This window comes from Lissotriton vulgaris, chromosome 5 (assembly GCF_964263255.1).
Source record: "Lissotriton vulgaris chromosome 5, aLisVul1.2, whole genome shotgun sequence".
NCBI lineage: Eukaryota > Metazoa > Chordata > Amphibia > Caudata > Salamandridae > Lissotriton > Lissotriton vulgaris.
The window spans coordinates 1,601,084,836-1,601,109,179 of record NC_141693.1 but is presented as its reverse complement, the minus strand read 5'-3'; the positions used below and the strand labels follow the sequence as shown (position 1 = coordinate 1,601,109,179).

The 24,344-nt window shown below is 43.4% G+C and overlaps 1 protein-coding gene across 1 annotated transcript in view; it reads left to right on the top strand.

The window, feature by feature from the left end:
* RABGGTA (Rab geranylgeranyltransferase subunit alpha) overlaps nt 1–24,344 on the top strand; it is a 155,657-nt gene that overhangs the window by 63,133 nt on the left and 68,180 nt on the right. Inside the window, exons 8-10 of the mRNA XM_086923739.1 lie at nt 10,735–10,817; nt 10,907–11,005; nt 12,465–12,570. Of these exons, the coding sequence (XP_086779865.1) occupies nt 10,735–10,817; nt 10,907–11,005; nt 12,465–12,570 (288 nt within the window). The remainder of the gene's footprint in view (nt 1–10,734; nt 10,818–10,906; nt 11,006–12,464; nt 12,571–24,344) is intronic.

Here is a 24,344-nt window from a genome sequence, read left to right as displayed (position 1 = left end):
TTTTGTGGACCGACCCCATGCCACGAACATTCCAAGTGCACATTTTATAGTCATTATGGGTCCCCATCCCTAGTGGCAGCAGGTGTAGCCGGTGGATTCCGCACCATGGGGCAGGTATAATTAAACAACCATGAGTCTCGTGCCTGTACAAGAAACAACCCCGTAACTCCCAGGTCCCCGAACAAAACCTTCCGGGGTCCAAACAGTAGAGCCCAACGTGGGCTTGTCTTACAGTTAAACATGTCTATACGGTGGGGGATGTACCATGTTACAACGCATACTATTACAACTACCTACCGTTACAACGCGACCATTACAACGCATACCATTACAACGCATAGCGCTTTGAGGTGCTGGATAGTGGTAAGTATAATTTACAATTCTAACTCCAGTCCCCGTGGACCCTAGGGAAGGTGTTGGATAGTAAATTATACTTATTCCCTATCCTAGAGCGCCCCCCAGCGCAATGCGTTGTAATGGTATGCGTTGTAAAAGTCGCGTTGTAATGGTAGTGCGGAGTAAAAGATGCGTTGTAACGGGTGTATACCTACGGTGGGGGTCTGGGGCCTCCTACACCAGTCCAGAGTCAGCTGGTAGCACTCCATCTCACCAAGAGCGAGGAAGGCCCCCCCCCCCCCAATCGCCTTACAGATAGTTCATACATTACCATCCGGCTCGTCGCCGAGCCACAGTCACAGGTCATGTGCTTCTTGTGCCGTGATCTTGGGAAACAGCTGCAGGCTATCAGCAGACCCCGACACCTCCGTGTGGGTGGCAGAGCGGCTGGCTGAGGTGGCAGGGTCCCGGGCGTCGTGTTCAGCCAAAGCGGCCGATGTCGGGTTGACCAGCCCTTCGGCCCGGCCAATGTCGGTCCCCCAGAGTCCGCGTTCCGGTGCATGTGATCCTTGGCCGCTCCCCGCTGGTCTCGGCCTCCCCGGTGCGATGATCCCTCACCGTGGTCCACTCCACCGGCGTCCTGCGAGTTCGGGGGCGTCAGTGTCACTTCGATCCATTCCGCCGCATCGTCCGGTGATTCAAAAAAGTAGGACCTATTGTTATAAAGCACCTTGAGTCGTGCCGGGAACAACAGTGCGTACTTCAGATCCCTGTCCCGCAGCATGCGCTTAACTCCCAGGAACGTCGAGCGGGCCCTCTGTACCGCCGGAGTAAAATCTGGATACACAGAGATAGTCTTGTCCTCAAAGCGCAATGGAGCTTTCTCTCTTGCGGCCCTCAGGACCGAGTCACGGTCTTTGTAGTGTAGCAGGCGGGCAATTAAGGGGCGCGGTGACGCTCCTAGTTTAGGCGGCCTTGCAGGCATCCGGTGCGCTCTCTCCACACTGTATAGTGGTGTGAGGTCTTGGGGATCCACTACCTTTTTTAGCCAGTCCTCCACGAATTGGGTAGGGTCTTTCCCTTCGCTTTTCTCTGGAATACCCAGTATGCGCACGTTATTGCGGCGGGCCCGCCCTTCCGCATCATCCAGCTTGTCCCATATCAATTTGATCTGCTTGTCCATTTGCTCAAGTTTTTCAGGGCTGTACTTATGTATTATTGTGCTTTCCTGGTAAGGATATTTCTCGCTTACATGTCCTAAAGGGAATTGAAATTTTTCTTCACGAAAGCTAACAGTTGTTATATTCTGTGTCAGGATGGAGGCTCAGATTAAGCAAGTTTAAAGCTTACTACCACCCCCATGTTACCAGCTCCCTATAGTGTCAATACCCTAAAAGCAGTTTTCTCTGTGGGAGGCCTAACTTCCCTATATAGAAAATAGAGTACAGATTAAAATACTAATTATGCTTTATAAGGAATAGGACAAGCTAGGAAAATAATTAAACCACTGTTTTAATAGTTATTAAAAATCCAATTGAATGTAAATGTAAATGTAAATGCCATTTGTAAAACGCACAGCTACCTCCAGCGGAGGTCCGTATGCCGCTTAGGAACCCTTCCTGGTTTTTCCCTGTGGAATGTCCACTCCTGGGCACCCCCAAGGTGAAGCCAGGCATCCCAGCGCTGTTGGGGCTGTTGTGGAGATTAAGCAAGCTATTGCCCAGAGTTGCAGAGTGGGACCCATGATTAGAATAGGCACCGAGGCGAGAATGATCAGGTCCGAGGAAATTGAGCCCAAGACCCGCCGAGGTGGGTATTGAACCCTGGTCCCGGACCAGACCTCTGCATCAGGGTCTGCCGCTCTAACCATTTGAGCCACACTTCTCCACTAATGGCGGTCGGATTTAAGGAAAAGTAACTTTTAGAAAGTTAACCTTTATCTGCTTGAACTGGCAGAAGGCTAATTGCTCTAAGCCTCTCCCTGCCAGCTCCCAGCCTGCTGGCAATAGGTAAGAATAAGGTATGAAATACCCCCCACCAGCAAAAAATAGGCGACTTGAATGAGCAGCGACGGCTTTTCTGAACTCCTCAGAATATTTAGAGTAGGGACTTTGCCCATCCTGTTGATGCGAAGCTGTCCCATCCTGTTTGACAGGTCTGTTGCGCCACATGTAGCACTGGGGTGGTGTAGGGAGCAAAAGAAAATGGATTTAACCCAGATCTCTTGACTGTGGGGTGAATGTTTGATTTACTCGGCATTCCGTCCATCATTTGTTGCTATATCACTTTTTTGCCCTAAGTGGGATGGGTATGCGCAGGTGTGGGTCCCTTGCTCGCGAGCCATGGATTCAAGCTAGCCTGGCTGATTAAACTGGTCCCAGAATGCTTGATTCCGGTCCAGTGAGGACCCAGCCTTGCAGTTCGGGCTGGACTGTTCCCATAAGGAGCAAGGTCAAGACTGATTTGGATATGGCGGGGTCCAAACTGGGGTGGTGTGGTGAGCAAAAGAATGATGGATTTAACCCAAATCTCTTGACTGGGGTTGAATGTTTGATTTACTCAGCATTCTGTCCATCATTTTTTGCTGTAGCGCATGTAGCATTTGGGTACGCTTGAAATGGACAGAACAGCATACCAAGACAGTTCTTGTTTATCTCCTGTGGTTTCTGAAGGACCCTGATTTGGGGGGTTGGGAGGTGTTGCCTTGATGGTCAGTTTTGCCTCCTGTATCCTTGCCAACACCTGTCCTAGCTGTCTCGGGTGGTCCTGCCATGAATTACTGAACAATGCAATACCATCCGGGTAAGCCTCTCAGAACTCTTCCAGCCCTGTGAGAACATAGGCCACCAAGTGCTGACACGTGGCAAGAGCATTCTTCAACCCAAAAGGCATCACCTTAAACTGATACAGACCCTCTGGAGTAGAAAATGCAGTATTCTCCTTGGTATTTGGTGCCAAAACGATCTGCGTATTTATACTGGTCAAATGCAAGGTGCTCAATTACTTTGCAGCACCTAACCAATCCACAAGCTCACTGCTCTTGGAATTGGATGGACATTGGTTTTGGTTACTTCTTTGGAAGCTCGGTAGTCCACACAGACAAGTCAGTAGACCCTTGCTTTGGTATTAGAACCACGGCACTAGACCTAGAACTAGGATATCTCTCAATGACCCCCAGGGCCAACATCTTGGCGAATTCCATCTTCATGCTTCCCTGAACCCAGCCAGACATTCTGTGCATCCTGCTCTTTACTGGCAGTCGGTGTCATGCACACAGACCCGTGTCAACCCTGGAGTCAGTAAGAAGAGGTTGGCAAACAGTCTCAACTCCTCTCTCTATTCTCTCTGCTGCTCAGGCATTAACTGAGGGGATATCTGAACCCTACAACAGTGCCATCCTTCATGTCACTATGGAGCAAAGCAGTAAGAGTTCATTGTCTTCCTCTACTTCCTTTGCCATAGCCATGACATTCACTGTAATCTCTTTGGAGGTAGGCCTTCAGCCTGCTCTCATGGCGCACCCTCTTGGGTTTCCTTGTGGCACCGATGTCCACCAAATAGTTTTCCTCAAAAACATTCTGAACTACCTTGTATAGCCCACGCAATTTGATTTGTCCTCCGAAGCCTTAGGACTAATAGGCTATAACACCAACACCTCCTGACCTTCTTCATACCCAGTCACTGTAGCTTTCTGGTCAAACCAATCCTTCATCACCTCTTGGCTGGCCAGAAGGTTTTCCTTGGCCTGACTCGTGCAAGGTGCCATCAACTTCCTTAGGCCAATCACAAAGTCTACTACATACTTCTGTGTAGACTCTCGATGTTCCTTCCCACCCTTCTCTAAAATGAATGGACCTCGCACTGGTTGCTTGTAGAAGAGCTCAAAGGGCCTGAACCCTGCCCCTTCTGTGGAATCTCTCAGTAGGCAAAGAAGAAGAAATGGCAGGAGAAGATCCCACTTTGTCCTGAGGTTCTTTGGCAGAGTTCTGATCATGCTCTTGTTAAACCACTGAACCATGCCATTAGTTTGTAGGTGGTAGGGTGTGTAGAAGTGGTATGTCTTGGAGAAGTGTTATGTCATGCCAGGGTGCTCCTACATCTCTCTCATGTCAGAATAGATTAAGTTTGTTCCGCTGTCAGAAATTACCTTCCTTGCTTGCCTTATCCTTCCCTCCTTCTGGAGTAGAAGCATAGAAGCAATGACCTCCATGGCCACTGTCTTACCAGCATCTGCCCTTACCTGCAAGCTACCTTGTCCTGGTCCCTGCAAATCAGGTATGACCCCATCCCCACTCTGAGACTGATGTGCAGGCTGTGCTGTGGTCAACACAAATGACGCCCAGCCATAAAGGCTTCCGGTCCTGGCACCTAGCCACGAGCAATCAAATCATTGCCCAAGAGACATCTAACTTCTTGCTTTTCCCTTACCCCTACATCAATTGTGGCAGCCATGCCATTGAGCTCAATCTCAACCCTGGCAAGCGTATACTCTATACCTACTCCACTGGCTACCAGACCTGTATCCTTGGTTCCAGGGAATATCTCCTCAGGCTTAAGGTACTTCCTCTCATCCATAGTGCAGAAGGCTCCACTTTCCTCCTACTTTCCTCCCATTGAAACTAGCTTCTTGCACAAAGCACATCTTCTACTAATGTCCTGCACAGATCCATTTGTGTTAGGATGAATGTGCTTCAGAGCATCTGAGCCTGTCTCCCAAATGTCCATAGCTACTAGGCTGAGCGCAACCGGGACCTCTCAGTTCTCTTCACCCATGTGTAACTTGCTTGCTAACACAGGTGCTGCTGGGCCAGAGTCTTTTATTCTGACAATCTCTCTTAAAGGGTCCCACCTTGTGGCACTTAAAGCAAGTCACAACTTTAGGCTTGGAAGAACTGCCCTGTTCTCCCTTCTCATGATACTCCTTCCTGGACACACCATTACCATGTCTGCTTGGCCCTACTCGAGTCCCATGAGAATTAGCCTGGCTCTCACCTTTCTGTTTAGAACCTGTCTTTGTGGAGTTCTCCGTTCCCTCTGGCTTAGAAACATGCTGCTGTAGCCCTTTGTGAACACTATTAGCTAATCACTTGCCAGCCAATCACTTCATGTTTCTCTGTCAAATCAAATTGGTATTGCCTAAGTAGGGTAGAGCACTCCTCCATGACTTGATCTGTCACCATCAGCTAGTTAAGGGACTGAAAGACCTTGGCCTCCTTTCCTCTTACCCACTCATTCCAATCATGTTACACACTATAGATCCAAGTTTAAACATAACACCATCAGCTCTCTTACAGTCACTGAATTCCTGAAGGAACTGAGCTGACTCCAGACCATAGACCATCTTGTCTGCCACAGTCCTTCTCCTAGTGATGGCTGTCCTTTCCAATAACATGCGGCCGATAAAGGCAGTTGACTTACACACCTCATTAAAGGCCTGCACCTTACAAGCTACCTCGAAGCACACAACCCATTCCAAAGAATCCTGACTTTCCACATACACACACAGAAGATCTTTTGGAATCTTGGCCAAACCTTGGCCTGAACTGGATGTAGAGTAAATTATCCCAGAGGGAGTTGTCATTGCTGCCAACCTAAGGTTCTCTTACTAAAGGGCTATCTCTTCCCTTTCCAGCTCTTTCCCTTTCCTTCTGTTTCTTCTCCCACTCTCTCTCTGTTTTTCCTCCCTTTCTCTCTGTTTCAATACCACACCTGTATTCAGGTTTGTAAACATTAGGCATCCCACTGCAGCCACCAATAGACAGAACCCCTTTTGAGGACTACAGAGTATGCAAGGGCTACTGGACACAACAGTGGGTGTTAAGGCCATTTACTTCTGATGTCCCAGGGCCCGACCTACTATGAACTCTGAGCAATTAAGCCAAGTAACTTTTCTGCACTTGACTCTCAGGAATTTGTGGTTCAAGCAGTCCGTGGCACCCTCACGGGTGGTGGGGGAGGGTAAATACAGGATAGTGAACACTGGCTCACAACTGCAAATGCGTGCAGCCATAAATTATTGTGACGCCAAATACTCGCTGTTCACACAAAAGAAAAATACGACCTCTGCAAACAATTACACAGCCTTCCCCTGAGGTCATGGCTCTATGGTTTCTTTGGTGGTGTTCTATAACACTCACTCCTTGTGTTAGCGATGCCGGTTATTCCCCATTCACTATTAGTAACATCAAGGGTATGCATCACTAGTAGTCACAGTCTTGAGAATCTACTAAAACTGTAACTTCAATAGTGTTACACCTCTCAAGCACTAATTTTGCAGCATATTTCCGTGGGTCCAACCAGTCTTACCTGCACCAGCAAGTGAGAAGCATTCGGAGTTCCTAAGTGTGCCCCATCTGCGGGTACTCGTAGTGGCTGCTACTGAGTTACAGTGAGTCTGCCATAGACAACTGCACTCAGCGGGTGCTGTCTCTCACTTGCTGTCCGGAGGATTTCTGCTGCTCCTTCTGAGGAGTAACTGGTTGGCAAGTCTTGCATTGGGGGCTGGATGCAACGTTCCTGTCTTTGGATTCTTCGCCATAGTGATGATGTACAAGTGCTCCCATGGTGTTTTCACTTGTCTTGGGGGGGGGGGAGGGGGGCAGGGGGACAGGTGGTTGCAGTACTGGTGTGCCCAGTGACCTCCTTTGACATACAAGGTCACCGACCGCAATTCACAGTCCACTGGCTCTGGCCTCTTCAGCACAGTGAAATTTATCACGTCAGGCCCTTCTGGCATACAGGTTCTTGCTGCCGGCTACCGCACAAGCCTGCGAACAGGGGCTCCTCTCAACGGGGCTTCCCACTTGACTTGGCTTCCTACAACACTCTCTTCTTTCTCACCAGGCAGAGTGGTAGATTAGCAGGCTTTGGCCCCCAGTCCTGGTCACAGGGAAAGGTTTTGCTGAGCTTCCAATCCTCAGACAGCCTGTCTGGCTGCTTGACAGATAACAACTTTGGGGCCTCAAACTCTGCTTCTTATAGTCCATTTCCACCAAATGTGACTTAGGGTCTGAGTCTTTTAGGTTTTATGTAGTTATTCTGCTTCTTTTGAAGTGTCCCCCCTTCTGCTCCCTTTTCCTCTTGAAAAAGTCTTTCACAGTAGGAGTTTCACCAAAGCTGTCAGTGCCACAACACAGGCCATAGGAGTGACTCTAATTCACACCTGGACAGCAGCCACCTGATGTGCATCAAAAGGGGGACCCAGGGCCCCAACCCTACTCTTAGGATTCTATTATCAGCTCTGTCCCCTTCCTGAAATGTACCTTCCTTGTGACCTCTCACTGAATCAAAGAGGACCCCTTTGAGTGTACAGGGAAATCCTCACTCTCCTCTCTCCAGTGTGTTCCCAAGCCAGCTTGCAGGAATGCAGCAAAACACAAATCTGTCAGGGGAATTCCTCTGGCTCCTCTCCATATTTCACCAATCCGCCCTGGGTCTCGCAAAATGGAACCCAGGGCCCTCCCATGTATTGTACAATCCACAGACAAACATCGAGCATACACAGTACTGTATCTTCAATGTACTGTATCACTCCTAGGCACATATACATCCAGCATATGCATTTATCATTCACACATTGCACTACTCATGTATTGTACCACTCACATCTGCACCTCAACCCAGCAAATTCATTCACCATGCATGTGCTGCCCAGGACGGAATTATCCCTATATTGCACCCTTCTCAGGCATACGTAATCTCAGTGAGGATATACTTCTTCTGCGCTGCACAGCACTTCACACCAAAAGGATTTAAGCCAAGTGTGAGTTAAGCACACCTCAGCAGAACTTTAACAGTGAGTGAGCCTGTAGGTCTTATTCCATTGACACAGATTAAGAAGTGTTTGCAATGCATTCGGTCTAACTTGTGTGAAGTTAGACTATTGGCTTTGTAAATTACAATGTTGTTTACCCATGCGTTTTGGTTTACAGTGGAGTAGATGTATGTGGTGTGGAGTCGAATTGTGTGTGTTGGATTGAAATGGTTAATTGTGGAATTGTGTGTGGTGGAATTGTGTAGTGTATTTGTGTATTGGAATTATGTGGCATGGTGAATAGATAGGGGTGAGAGCTACACAGAATAGTTAGAAAGAAAGATAGAGAGGGATAGGTAGTTTGTGCCTGAACTGATGAATGAACTCCAAATAGAGAAGCAGAAAGCATGTGTGAAAAAGAGGGAAAGAAGGGGCGAGCAGTCCACAGACGCATAAAGAGTTGTGTATGCAGCAGGCACCCGAAGAAGAAGAGGAGAGGGTGTGTTTGGGGGAAGGAAACCTTGAAAAGGCACAGGAAAGAAACTGTGCTCCTAGATGTGAAGTGAACCACGTGAGAGTGGCGGGAATGGTGTGTAAGAAAGAGTCAGAGGTGGTACGAGAGAGAGGGGGACGAGTGGTAGGGGCACCTAGATGGGGTGGGGGTTAAAGGTGGACCGGTGCATAGCCCGAGGAGATACAGGAAGGTAGCAGTATATAGAAGCTAACATTTAGAAACAATCTAAAGATTGTGGTGAATTTCCCACCAATAACTAACCAACTAAAGAAATATAATTAGTCAGGACAACATTGTGAAAAAGTTTGCTTCACACACTTGTCTGCAGAACATGTGCTTTCAAGGCAGTGTGATATCTGAGGGCTAAGACTGAGCAAGGGAGTGATTATTTTTATTTTTTTTACAGTTTTATATAGCGTGAACTAGACCCAAATCGGGTATCAGAGCGCTTTACATAGCACCAGTTGCATTACATGAGGACACATTCATTTTTTGTTAGGCAAGGGGAGATTAAGTTATTTGTCCAGAATCACAGGATGTTCAGCGTCATTGCCGAGACTCGAACACAGTTCCCCAAATTTGAGGACGACCGCCCTAGTCGTTAGGCCAACTCCTCTCCTCGTTATTGGTGGGCCTAGCTGGCACCCGACCTCGGCATCCCTCTCGCCCGTCATGGGAAGCCACAGTAAGCTGACTGGGCTGGAACAAAAAAACATGGATCAGCACATGCCTGTTAGGGGTTTCACATTGCTAGAAAATGGCGTATTTCTTTACAGCGCTCCAAGCCGACAGTGAAGCATGCCCTAAGCACTTCTAGCTAGTAAGACCGATAAAGCTTGCACACACTGAGATCAATGTCCCCCCCCATTCCCACCTCCTTTGAGGACAGGATTAAAAATAGTGGAAAACAGTCACTCGACCACAACCTGTACCTCTGCTGCAGCAGTTAGCACCAAATAGTGTCCATAAAGGTCTTTCTAAAGGTCCAGAAAAGATAAAATCAAAGAAAAACAAGCATTGGCATAGCCAATAGGTCTTGTATTTGGGACCTTATAAGTGTTTAGCCATGCAACACTTGATGTTGTTGCACCAAGGATATTGTGCTGGATAACTAAACACTTAAAAGGTCCCAGAGGCGGTACCTATTGGCTATGCCAATGCTTGTTACCTTTGTCCTGGAGGTTCCTTTGTAATTTTCCTGTTTTTTAGGTCTCTGGCCTAGCGTACACTGCGCAGCAGTGTCGCGCAGCCAGAGTCCTTTTCTCTGGGTTTTGAAAATGGACCTAGGAATTCCACGCAGTTCGTGCGTGTTATTTTCTAGGTCCATTTTCATTGGCCTTTGCGTGCGTGTACTTTTAAAACAGAAAACGCAATAGGCCATGGGTGGCAGCGTAGCTCCGCCCATGGCCTATTGGTGACTGTTGCGCGCACCAAAGACCAAAACATAATATCTCAGGCTCCCCTTATTGGATTTTATTTTGTTGTTTTGGTGTACTTTTGTTAATAACATTATATTGTATGCTTATTAATTGGATTTGTATTGTGTTGCGTTTTTAAATCTTTAATTGTTTTGGTGCATTCTAAATGCTTTACATGTTTCCTCTAAGTTGAGTCTGTCTGCTCTGTGCCATAGCTACCAGGTGTTGAGCTCTGCTTTAAATTATTGAAACCTTTGACTCGACTTAACAAGATAGTTGATGGACGCCAATTCACCCCAACTAATAATTCCCTTTCTCACAGGCTTCGTGGATATTTAGCACCATTATTTGATCAATTACATTAGCATTACAAGAGTCGGGCATGAATAAACAGGCACAGCCAGAGTGTGCATTACTAGGCAGTAGACATGGGCATGGGTTTGATTTACGAATTCTATTACATGTAGCTGGGTGTAGAGTTATGCCTTTTTTTCTGCCGTTACATGTATAAAATGTAAAAAGGCGGCATTTGTGTATTCTCATTTGCGCAAACAAAGCTGACCTTGAGCTGTTTTTACAATAAATCCTGAAAAGTGGGCTGAGAACAGGGGTACGACAATACTGCTATGTTTGAGAGAAGCTTGTATTTATATTGACTGTGTTGTGTGTAGTTTCACTGCTACTTTCACAGTAACGTATCTGTTCTCTTCTAGCTGATAATGAAGAGTCGCTGCGCTGTTTGTTGATCAGTCGGGAGGGGAGCTGGGTGGCAGTCAGCTTCTCTCGGCCTGTCATGGTAAGTGTGGTTTCCCTTGATATCTTTCACTTGGTTTTGGTATGGGGTTCATCTTTCTTTATTAAACCACCCTGTTCTTGGATCAACAGATTCCACCAGATTCCGATGACCTCATACTCTTCTTGGACCAAACTCCACTCAAAGTGTCCTGGAAGAACCCCACTGGGAGGAAATATGGTTCTGTTTGGGTATCCTTTCACTGCAGCATGGGTTTAAAGGAAGGGTTCACTCACATAAAAGGCTTCGCCTGGTGTGGTTTATTCATATTGCAAACATACATAGTGGGGATGCAACGCCCATTATCCACTAGTAGAATAAGCATTGCAAAGCCAATATATGCAACTTTGTTTTTAGGGAAGAAGTTCAGTAATAATTTGGCAACTTTTTATTTGTTGTAGCCCTCTTACCCTAGAAAGAAAGTCTAATAATAAAGCCACACTTTGTTATACAACCTTATTTAAGCTGGAAATAGAAGATAAGGTGTAAATGAAAGAATAATTCTGAGAAAAGGAGCAGATCATGTAGTTAATTTGTAAGCAGTGAACCTAAAAGCAGTGGTGGCTTGCAATGTTTGGAAGTGGTGAGGCATGAAAGTTTGGGATGATTGACCCATGGCAAGCATAGAGAGCGAGCCTGACTGTCCTAAGGGGAGATGCGAGAACATTTTGAAAAAAGAGTGGTCAAATGGTGCATTTTCTAGCAAATTTGAGAAAGCAAGACGGTTAATAAGGCAATTGTCAAAGTGTAGCTATGACAACAATAAAGATGTTTCATATCATAATGACTTACTTAAGTTATGTGGCAGGGTTAACTAAAATTATGCTGCATAATGCGGCACATTTTATGATAACATGAGTACATTATTTTGTCATTTCTACACATGTTAAAACTGTCTGGAACAAGGTTTCATCTTAATACTACTAGTACCCAAATACAGCAATATGCAACTGAAAAGTGAACTATTCACCTTAGCGGAGTACCTTCTCCATTTTTAAAATACAACACATCAATATGTTCATTAATATTTCTTATATCCTTACATTGCACTGAAAAGTATGAGTTTTTTTAATTAATCATAAACCATGTTGGAGCTGAGGAATCTCATTTGTAAAAGCTCTGCAAATGAAACAAAAGAGTGCACCTATTTGTTGCAATAATACTCCACCCACTTCCTAGACTTACACCATAAATTAACAATTAAAATATTATTGTTTTAACAAAGTACATACCGCACACACTGACCTACGATAACATGTTGCAGGTGTTGTTGTACCTCATTCTAACTTAAGGACAATACCTAATAGGAACACAAATGGGACAATGTACTCATCTACAAGACACCATGACATGAAGGAAAGTATATTTAAGCAGTGTTAAATCATGGAAATACATGAAAGCCAATGGCAGAAGGGGCTGATTGAAAACCCACTCTCTTTCTGTACTTGTTATATTTTTTTAAAACAATGATGACATGAGGTCCTCCGCACTGCTAAAGCGGAGGTTAGGCTGACCTGAAAAGGGCATCTTATCACTCTCTAAAGCCATGTTGGGGGGTTGGTTCTTTGCAATGTCTTGGTTTGTTCTCTTTACATATAATTGCTTTCCTTAGATTATTTGTTTTCTCTCCTTAATGCTGCTCTGCCTTAGACCTGTAACCTTCCTGAGGGGTCACTTAGTGACCTTTGCCCTCGGCATGATCTTCGCGTCTTCTGGAAGGATGGTTTGGGGAAGATGGAATGCTCACTATTCAGAGGTAAGGTGGAACTCCCTGTAGGATTCAAGCCATGTCCTGAGTGGAGGAGGTGTGTTTATAGCAGTTTTTTCCGAGATTGACATGGGATTCCAGGCCTCAGGGCATGTAGGCCCTGATGAATGTAGCCAGTAAAGTTTCCTGCATGCAGGTATGTTTAATAGTTTGTAGTTAACTGTCTATACATTCCACTACTTCTCCTCTTTGACGTCCTCTATCATTACCTTCACCCTTTTATTTTGTTTTGTATTAACTTGTCAGTCAACTTTTAGCATTTTTTTTTTGTTTTAAAGTTTAATTTTCAATTAAGAAATAAAAAAATTATTTATTTTTAATAGCGTAGTATTCGGAGCGAGCACTGCTGATAGATTTTTTTAAAAAATTTGTATTTATTGCTTTTTCAAACATACAAAAAAACAGAGTGAATCGTACAGACCATTACACTACAGCGTTCATCAATCCAGTTTGTTCAGCAGATTAGCCTTATTAAAAAAAACATACATTACATTATACGTCAATTATTGAGAGATTACATTTGGCTTAGTTCATGTCATTGATTAGATGGGTGAGCATTCAAGTAATTAGTGAGATATTGCCAATAGTTCTTGGGTCGGGATTTCGCAGGTAGTTTTTCTTCGTATGTGAGTAAGGTATCTCGACAGTAGGCCATGTCACACAACCAGTCCTTTCGTGTAAGAACATTTTTACTTTCCCAATATAATGAGACCCTTCTTTTGGCCAACAGTAGGGCAATTAGACAAAATTTATGTTTCTGAGCACGCACATTCTCCAATATGCCCAACAAGCAAGTACGGACAGAGCAGATAATATCAGTCTCTAGCATTTCTGACAGCACCAATACCACATCCTCCCAATAAGCTTGTAATTTTAAACAATCCCACTCTAAATGTATGAAATCTGCGTTATCAGCCCTGCATCTTTTACAGTTTGCCTCAGTACGTAATCCATATTTAAACAATCTCAGAGGTGTATAATACATTTGATGCAAATACTTGAAGTGTAGTATTCGAAGATTGCCATTAGGAGTTAGCATTGGTGTAACTGCACAAGCCTCGGTCCATTTATCATCCGTGAGTGGATTGTCAAGGACTGCATTCCATCTCTCACGCACCCTGTCAGCTGTCATTCGCATCTCAGTCTGTGCTGTTGTATACAGTCTCAACACTAAATGTGAGGTGTTCGTAGAAGATATGATTAATTGTAAGGTATCTAATTGCTGTGGTTTCTCGGGAAAACTGGTGTAATTTTTTTTAATTGCCCCTTGTGATAGGTGAACTGAAATAAGTGTTTGGTTCATGATAAATGACCGGTCTTGCGCCATCTTAAACATTCCGTTACAATAGAGGTCTCCCATCGTGTTTATCCCCCACTTGCTGTAAGAGGTGCATTCCCACCTCTTCATTTGTGACGGAAATCTCAGGATGGTGGTGTAATGGTAATGCGGGGTCATATAAAGGTGTTTTTTCCGCCAGTTGACCCAGTTTTTTCCATGCCTTAATTGTGGTGTCAATCATGTTAATATCTTGCGCATGGAGTGGGGGGTCGATTATGCGTTATAATAGCGGATAAGGGAATAGGTACAGCATCACCCTCTTCCACCGCTGTGTGGGTCAGGTATGGTATCGGGTGATACCAATATATATTTATTGCGCTTGATACAAACCAATTGGGATGTGGCTCTGCACTCAAATCTCAAGAAAATAATGTTCTGAGTTTGTAAGTATAGTTCAACAATGTGGTGGGTGCCTTATGTGAATCTCCCACTGAGGGTTGGGGGTTGATACTAAACGCGAACACATGTTTCTTGACTGCAAGATTCACTGTCACATAAGCACTCAAAATCTATATTTTCACACTTTTTTCAAATAAAGGTGTTCACATATTTTTCATGTTTCACAAAAATGTCGTTATTCAGTATCATAACTTTCAAAGTTCATTGCGTTTTTTCATTCTTTAAATGCTCATTTCTTAAATGCCCGATGCATGACTGCTCTTCCCCAGGGGACTTTTTTTCTAAAATAATACATCACATCATATCATATGTCGGTACATAAATAAATGAAGTACATAAACTTGTACTAGTTACTGCGGGTGGCTTCAATACAATTGTCACACATGACCCCTGTACATTGGTTATTGTAATTGTTGTTTTGTACCTTATATCCCTTGTGTGTAATCTTGATTGTCATAATCATCTCAACACTGTTCATGCATGTTATACCACAAGTGATAAATATCTGTGCTATCTCATGTTCCAATAACTATAGTTCTACAAAAGTACACTGACCTTCAATACTTCTATAAGTTTTTGATGACCGTTACTGTAAACGATAAACAAAAAATTCCCGTGGGAGATTCACATAAGGCACCCACCACATTGTTGAACTATACTTACAAACTCAGAACATTATTTTCTTGAAATTTGAGTGCGGAGCCACATCCCAATTGGTTTGTATCATAGTAGTATCTGAGCAAGTGGTCTCAACGCACCACCAAAATGCAATTCGACGAAATAGCACACACAACGGAACAAAGAGCTGAAATTTTGGCTTTTACTGAATCTGAAACAAGTTTGATATGCTCATTGATTGAGGAATCTGAGGAAATATGTCCAGGTACAGGATCAAGGGAGGCGAACATAAAACAATTACTGTACATGTCTAAAAAGATCATCAATCAGAAATTACATGCGAGTACACTTATAAAGTATCACAAAACAGAACGGATTCCACGTGGACTTAGGATATCACTAAAATCAACTCTATGTAAGAATAATGCGAGATTCACCGAGAGATGGTTTGCAATCTTGAATAAATGCTCATTAGACTTAATATTTCTAATAGTGGAAGAACTTGCAAAACTTTTGGATGATCTAATGAAAGAAATAAATCTGTTGAAAGATGATCTCACCAAAATGACAACGAAGGAGGAATGGGATCAAATACTAGCGGATACAAATAAAAAAGTAGAGGAATACACAAAGGAAATTAATGATAGGAAACTCAGAAAATGTAAATGGGACACTACAGATTACCGCCTAGGAGAGGTATATACATGGGCGGATATTTATGCTAGGTGGAGACAACAGAAACCAAACTATGACAAATCGTCTGATGAGACGTCTTCAGATGACTCACAACAGAGACGGGCACCATTCGACAACAGAAAAGCAAGGACAACCCAAGCGGGTAGACAGGGGAACACAGTAGAAAAAACAATACCCTCAGCATCAAACACAGAGGCAGAATCATCTTCATCAGCATCGTCTCATTTTTTAGAGAGAGGCACTGGACCTCAAACAGAACCCGGAGGGGGAAAAAAACAAACAGCAGTAGAAACCGTGGCCAAGAACACGAGGAGTCAGAAACCCTAGTAATTAACATATCGAAATACGTGATGACCACCAATGAAATTCAAACACTACACAAAGGATCATCATTTGTGCCTACATACCACTCGAATATACTGTAAACTAGAGTATGTCTTTATACATTTCTAAGATCATTAAGACTGCGTCACTTTTTCTCTAACGTCATTGAAGAACCAACACCCACCGAACCAAAAGAGAATATATTGATGGAGTTAAGACCCAAGAGCAAATTCATCCCCCCGGTGAGCCATAAAGTACTGGACGCATTTGAAAGAGTTGTGACAAAAGAGATCGAAGACATTTTCAAAAAACCCAGACCTAAACAGACAAATCTAACTCAAAAAGACAGACAAACATTACAGAAATTGGCAAATAATCAGCAGATAACAATCAGACAAGTTGATAAAGGAGGAGCTCTTATCATCATGGATACTGAATATTACGAACACCAAGTTGACATTCATGTACAAGATCAAGATACATATATAAAAATGGAATTGGACCCTACAAACAAATTCTTAAAAATTTTGACTCAACTGATTGAAAACGCGGTAGAGAAAGGTATCATAGGCCAAAAGGAAAAAGAATATCTGTTGAAAACCAATCCTTCCATACCGTATATCTACATGACACCAAAGATCCATAAACACGCCACAAAACCACCCTTGCGTCCAATTGTGTCTACTGTGGGATCTATACACGAACCTATTGGAAAGTTCATTGACAAGCATTTACAAAACATCGTCCAAAAATCATCAACGTACATAAAAGATACAACCCATTTTCTAACCATCCTTGAAGAAGAAAATATTAATTTCACAAATGACATGAACATGGCTACGGTGGACGTAAAGTCCTTATACACCTCCATTCCACACAACTTAGGAATGACCGCAGTTGATAGTTTCTTAGTAAACGAGGATAAGAGTGATGATTTGAAGATATTTATCATGGAGCTCATTCATTTCACCTTGTTCCATAGCTATTTCGTATGGAAAGATAAATACTATGTACAATCTTCTGGAACTTCTATGGGCAATTGTGCGGCGCCCACGCATGCCAATACATTCATGCACAGATTTGAATTGGACCATATACTGAATCAACAAACATGGCAAAACAACTTGATTCTTTATAAGCGTTATATTGACGATATATTCGTACTATGGAAGGGAACCACAGACAGCCTAGAGGAAGCCTTACAACATCTCAATGAAATAAATCAACGTATTCAGTTTACGTTCACAATCAACAAAAACAAAATAACATTTTTGGATGTAGCAATATCAAATCAAGATGGTAAAGTTGTCACCAGTGTGTTCACAAAATCCACGGACAGAAATAATCTTCTGCACTATAACAGTTTCCACCAACCTCCGCTCAAGAAGCACCTTCCATTTTCACAATTGGTCAGGATAAAAAGAATAGCATCCACAGAGGAACTATACATCAAACACAAACAAGAAACACTACATAAATTCAATCACAGAGGATATCCTGAATCCATTTTGGACGCCGCTGCAGAAAGAGCAGACAAATAACAAAGACACCACTTGTTATCTTCCAAAACAAAAGAAGAAGAACAAAGAACTGTATTTGTGTCAAAAATTTCCACACAAAGTTATAACATCAAAAAAGCAATAATTAAACACTGGCCACTACTGGCTCTGGAGGAAGATTTCAAAGGCACTTTTTCAAAGCTACCCATATTCTCATATGAGAGAACCAAAAACATCAAATGACTATCAAAAATCCTAAGAAAGAAGACAAAGGGAAATACAAAGGCACACTACCCTGTCACAACTGCGGGAACTGTTCTGCCATCATTAAAAGTAGTGTTATCAACCACCCTACCAACGGAACACCAGTCAAACTAAAAGTGTCAGGAACTTGTGACAGTAGTAACGTAATATACATGTTGAGATGCCCTTGTGGATTATCCTATGCGGGTAAAACCCAAAGAAAAATAAAAACCAGACTTTTCGAACACAAGAGTAACATTAGGTTGAAAAACCTCAAATCAACAGTGGCTATGCACTTCAATGAAGCCAAACACAATCCATCGCAATTAAAATTTTGCATCTTGGAAATAGTAACTACCCAACCAGGAAGAGATAACAATAACTATCTATTGAGAAGGGAAACATTTTGGATGAACTTTTTATGTACCCTTTACCCTAAGGGTTTGAACGAACGGATGGAATTTAGCTGCTATCTATGAACTCAATATGACTTTGTGATTTACACATGATTTGTGATGATGTTGGATGATATGTACAGGAATATACTCATCATGCTAACTTTTATTTTTATTTTCATGTCCCCGAGACCTACAAAAAATGCACCCTGAGTTAAACACACATTGTTCATAGACACCACGTCCAATGCATATAATTGGTATTTATTTAATTTATTTATTTCATCAGTACATTGAATCGATGTGTTTTTACATGAGTAGGCATTTATAAATATACATTGTGACCGACACCATGGGCGAGATTATGGGCAGATTATTGCACAGTTTACACGGCGAATTGAATACATTGAGCGAACATAGTCTGTTTTCAGTGTTTACGCGCATTCACACCCCGTGATCGGACCTAGTAGAACATAGAGACTAACGGAGATAGAGTGACGCACGCCGTAATCTATTGAGTGAGAGGACTTCGTACCGGTTGTTTTGAAACACACACGGTAAGATAGTGCAATATTCGGTAACTTCGCATCGAGTTTTTTGACCTTATGTAGTTTTCACGCTGTTAGTTACACGGGAATTTTTTGTTTATCGTTTACAGTAACGGTCATGAAAAACTGAAAGAAGTATTGAAGGTCAGTGTACTTTTGTAGAACTATAGTTATTAGAACATGAGATAGCACAGATATCTATCACTTGTGGTATAACATGCATGAACAGTGTTGAGATGATTATGACAATCAAGATTACACACAAGGGATATAAGGTACAAAACAACAATTGCAATAACCAATGTACAGGGGTCATGTGTGATAATTGTAATGAAGCCACCCGTAGTAACTAGTAAAAGTTTATGTACTTCATTTGTTTATGTAACGACATATGATATGATGTGATGTATTATTTCAGAAAAAAAGTCCCCTGAGGAAGAGCAGTCATGCTTGAAATGCATCGGGCATTAAAGAAATGAGCATTTAAGGAATGAAAAAACGCAATGAACTTTGAAAGTTATGATACTGAATAACGACATTTTTGTGAAAATTAAAAGAAAGGAAACATAAAAAATATGTGAACACCTTTATTTCAAAAAAGTGTGAAAATATAATTTCGAGTGCTTATGTGACAGTGAATCTTGTATTGCGCTTGAGCACAAAGATAATAGAGAACAAAGTCCGGTACACCCATTCCACCTTTGGCATATGGCAGTGTTAATGTACGCAGTCCCACCCGTGCTTGTTTGCCTGCCCATATCAGTCTTCGTACGATCGTTGTGAGTCGTTTGAAAACTTCAGCTGGAGGTTGCATCGGGATGTTGTTAAAAAGATAAAGGAGTTTAGGGAGAACTGCCATTTTAACAATGGCGATCCTATCTGCAAACAAGAGTGGTAATTGTATCCATCTGGTAATTTTGTCATCTAATGACATCAACACCTTTCCGTAATTTGTTGTGACGACCAATTCTGGATCTCTGTGAAACCGTACTCCTAAGTACCGTATGGGATCTTCCTGCCATTCCAAAGGGAATTCCGTACTATGAGGTAATGTGTTGTCCATCAGTGGGAGAATGGAGGACTTAGTCCAATTTATCTGAAGTCCAGAATGTCGCCCAAGTTTAATATATTCACGTAGGAAAGGGTCCAAATTTTGTTTGGGGTCACGTACGTAAAGTAGCATATCATCCGCATATAGCGAGATGTGCAATGGTCTGCTGGGGAAGTGCAATGCTGAATGATTGTGATGTTGATGAATCTTACACCCCAGCGGTTCCAGGGCCAGGGCAAAAATTAAGGGAGATAACGGAGATCCCTGTCTCGTTCCTCGTTCTATGTTTATCGGGTTTGAAATATAACCATTGATTTGAATGCGCGCTGTGGGGCGTGTATACAGCAGTTAAACCCATTGTATAAACATAAGGGGGAACCCCATTCTGTTTAATATTGTGATTAAGTAAGGCCATTCAATAGAGTTGAATGCCTTAGCAGCATCAAGCATTACCGGCACTGCCTTGGTTGTGGGTATCAAGTAATGAGACAGCGCATAAAGTGTTCTTGTGTTATGTGAAGTAGCTCTAGTTGGTAAAAAACCCGATTGATCCGGTAGGACCAGATTAGTCATAAGGGGTTGTAATCTACATGCCAATAGTTTAGCTAAAATTTTGGAGTCTACGTTTATTAAAGACAATGGTCTGTAGGAGTCGCATTGCTCTGAGTCCTTATCAGGTTCAGTGGGGCGATCATCATTGCTTCCCGTAATGTAGGCGGTATTCTGATTTGTCAAACGCATCTCCGTACATTTCAACCAAGTGAGGGGCAATGAGATCCGCATATGTTTTATAAAATTCCCCTGTAAACCCGTCTGGTCTTGGTGCTTTGCCATTAGGTAATGATTTGATAATCGCAGTCACCTCTTCCACCTTGGCCGGTTGAGCCAGGTATGCCCTCTGTGCATCCGAGAGCCACGCTATGGCAACATCTTCTAAATATTCTAAAATTTCTGCAGATGTTGCTGTGGGTCTCGTCCTGTATAGTGTGCTGTACGTAGTGACAAATCCCTGCAATATTGCCTGAGTATCCTCACTTTTACTGCCATCTTCATTCTGAATTTGTAACACAGTTGGAGACTTATGACCCTCACATATTTTAGTCGGCAATACTCTCCCAGCTGTTCCCCCCTCTCCAAAAGCGCTGGCTTTAGGTAGTTTATGGACATATTTAAGTTTATCCTCTGCAAAAGTTTGATGCTCCGCTAATACCTGTCGTATTTCCCCCAGAATTGCCTGATCCATAGTCTTTTCATATTGGCGTTCAAGGGTGTGGAGTCGTTTCACATATTGTCAGCTGCGTGCAAATATCTTTGAGAATTCCCGCAGTTGTGCTGATACATACTCCTCTCAAGGTAGCTTTAAAGGCTTTCCAGATCAGAGAATGATCTTGTGTGGTGGGTGTGTTATCGTGAAAGTAATCCGTTATCGCCTTGGCAATTGTGTCTGCATAGACTGAGTCAGTGAGGGCCTTAGCATTCAACCTCCATCTGTATGGTGGTGCAAGATAATACGGTATTTGGAGAGACAATAATATAGGGTTGTGGTCAGAGAGGGTTTTAGGCATGTGTTTGATTTTCACAGTCCACAGCAAAGTGTTGTTTGATCCTAACCAATAATCAATGCGCGTCCAACTGCCGAATGCCGCAGATGAATGCGTTGCCTCCCTGGAATCTGGGTGTTTCGCCCTCCATATATCATGCAATGTCAGATCAGCCATAATGTCCTGCACCTAGGATCGTGCTTTTTTTATGTGGTTCCATAGTGGGTCCCGACCTGTCCAGCATGTCATGTAGTGTAAGGTTTAAGTCCCCTCCCCAAATCACGGTATGGTCAGGTGTGTCGTACAAATGTTTCCATACCTCTTGATAGAAATCTGGTGCATCTACTTTAGATACACAGGTGTTAACAATGGTGACCTTCTTCCCCCTAAGTTTTCCTGTTAAAACAATATATCTACCTTGGTCATCTTCTACCAGATTTTCCTTCCGAAAGTCCACCCCCCTCGAGTATGAAGAGTATGTGGAGTTATATATAGTTTCAGCCCATCTATTCCCCATTTTGCACTTTGGAGCGGAAGCTATGTGAGTTTCTTGTAATAGTACTATATCCATCTGCCATCTATCAAAGCATGCAAACACCTGTCTAACCTTCTTGGGGTTTGCAAAGCCCCGTATGTTCCATGTTATTAAATGCGTCCTTCCCGCGCTTTCCTTTGCCTTAGCCATCAGTTATTATTGACATTGTATCTCGTGGTGCCACGCCTAGCTTTATCTCTCTCGCATTCACAATAAGCCAATTCATTGCATGAGTTTTTCCCATATCAACACAATTCCAGTGGATTTCAGCAACGCGTCTCAAGTGATCTGGTCTCATGATCCAAACTAACCCCCCGGCCCACCTCCTCCCTCCCACTTAAGCAACCCAATTTTGCCAAAGCCATCCCCCATTAGTAACGGTTTTAACCATCAAACACATCATGGGGAGCTCCCACGTGGAGGTCCGCTGGTGACACACTACACCATCCAACTAAATGGATGTGGACGGATCAGTATGATCTATGCGGAGCATTTCTCCCTGAGCAATATAATAGTAAAGAGAACAGAAGACAATACAGAGTTAACTTTTGTATCATACATGCCGGTAGCAACTGCACAGCAATCAGGACATCTTAGAGTATTTAGCAGCAGACGCTCTGCAATGTGGCACTAAGTGACCCTGAATTTTTTAGCAGTATAGGCATGTCTACGTAGTCAATCTGAAAATTGAGCATGTTTCTAGTTGTCTCTAGTCTTTAGTGATCCAAGCTGTGCAGCAATGTTATTGTCTATAAGGGTCGCTCAGTCCCGGGTGCATCTTATTCGGCCCATCAGATCACTGTCATGTGTCCTCGTTAAGCATCTATTCACTGGCCTTACTCCAAAGATCTAGTCTATAGCATGGCATTTACGCCTGCATAGCTCTACTGTTCATTGGGACATATTGCTGCACACTTACCAACCAGAATGTCTCAGCTGTGTAGTCTGCTAAAATCGTGGAATGCAATCAATGCAGTTAAGTCCCAGTGTCTTACCCACCTGTACACTTGGGCATCTGTCTACTGTGCTCATCAGTCAGAGTCGTTCTGCGTATAGGTACGTAGCTTTTCTTTGGTTTTACTCGTAATCTTCTTGAGGAAGTCGTGAGCTGCTTTGGGCGTGGGGCAAATCGTTTGTTTCCCTTCTGACATAATCTTGAGGTGCGCTGGATATAACATTGCGCATTCAAACTGCAGAGCTCGCAGCTTCGTTTTGACATTAGTGAACTCTTTCCGGGCCTGTTGCACTGCCATGGTATAATCTGGATAGAATTCTATTTGATTTCCCTGATACGTGATTCGTTGCTTTTCACAGGCCATCCGCAATATATTATCACGGTCCCGATAATTCAAGACTCGAGCCACAATTTGTGTGGGGGTTGCTCCCGGGGGAACAAAAGATCTATGTGCACGTTCGATTATAAAAATCGATGACAAGTGATCTTCACCAAATAATGTTCGACACATCTCCTCCACTTATATCACCATGCGACCTGTGTTGGTTGATTCTGGCACGCCTGCTATACGTACATTATTCCGCCTTGACCTTGCTTCCAAATCTTCTGCCTTATTTCTGATTACTTTGAGCACTTTCTCCATATTCGTGCATTTGTCAGTACTGACGTGCGCTTCATCCTCAACCGCCGAAATGCGGGTTTCAACCGCGTCCAGCCTTTCCCCCTGTTTGTCCATTTTTGCCCCCATGCTGTGTACTCTGCTAGTTAGATGATCGAGTTTGCCATTTATATCCTGCCAGTTTGTCTGTATGGCCTTCAGTATTACTTCCATGCCGCTCGTCAATGTCATCTCACTCTCCGTTTCCGTGTCCGAATGCGACGCGCCATTGCGATTTGGTCATTTCGCTTCAAATGTCAGTTTTTGCTGCTGTTTTTCCGGTTTGCCCATTTTCGTTTTTTTGTCCCTTTTTCTTTACCCCCTCCAGTGTTAGAAGGTCGCTTTCACCAGCTCTGAACGTTGTCGCGCGGTATGATGATCATCTACTTGCTGGATTTTTCGGTTGCACAATCTCAGATGCAGTGTGTACCTTCTGTGTGTGCCTCGCGTACAGGGCTTTGGCGCGAGGTGTCCATCATGTAACAATGTTTGCTGTCTCCATGGTAGTACTTTCCTTCCATGTAATTACAGTAGGGGGTGGACTTGTGGCCTCTCCAATTCGCAGTGCGCACCCTAACCCCACACAATGGATCTCCTCGGTCTCGTCAGTGCACCATCAGCCAGCCAGGGATTCAGAATAATATCAGCCTCTCACCGCCTTCCTGTTATGGTCCGTACCTCCATTCTCCGTGAGCATATTAACCTCTTGTTATCTTGGACAACTTCATTGAAATATAGGCGCCTTGTGCAATTCGTGGTCTGCTGTAGCTTTCGACACCGCCATTTATCATGCTGCTGCTGCCAGTGAATATTGCAATGCACCTGTCGCCATTTTAAACTGCAGTTCAGTTTCTTTGCATATAGGTGCAGCCGTTCCCGTCTATACGTGCCTCAGCAGTTCATGCGGCTACATTTCACACCGCGTATTTTAGTCATGCATTTTGTCGTGTGAAATATGCTG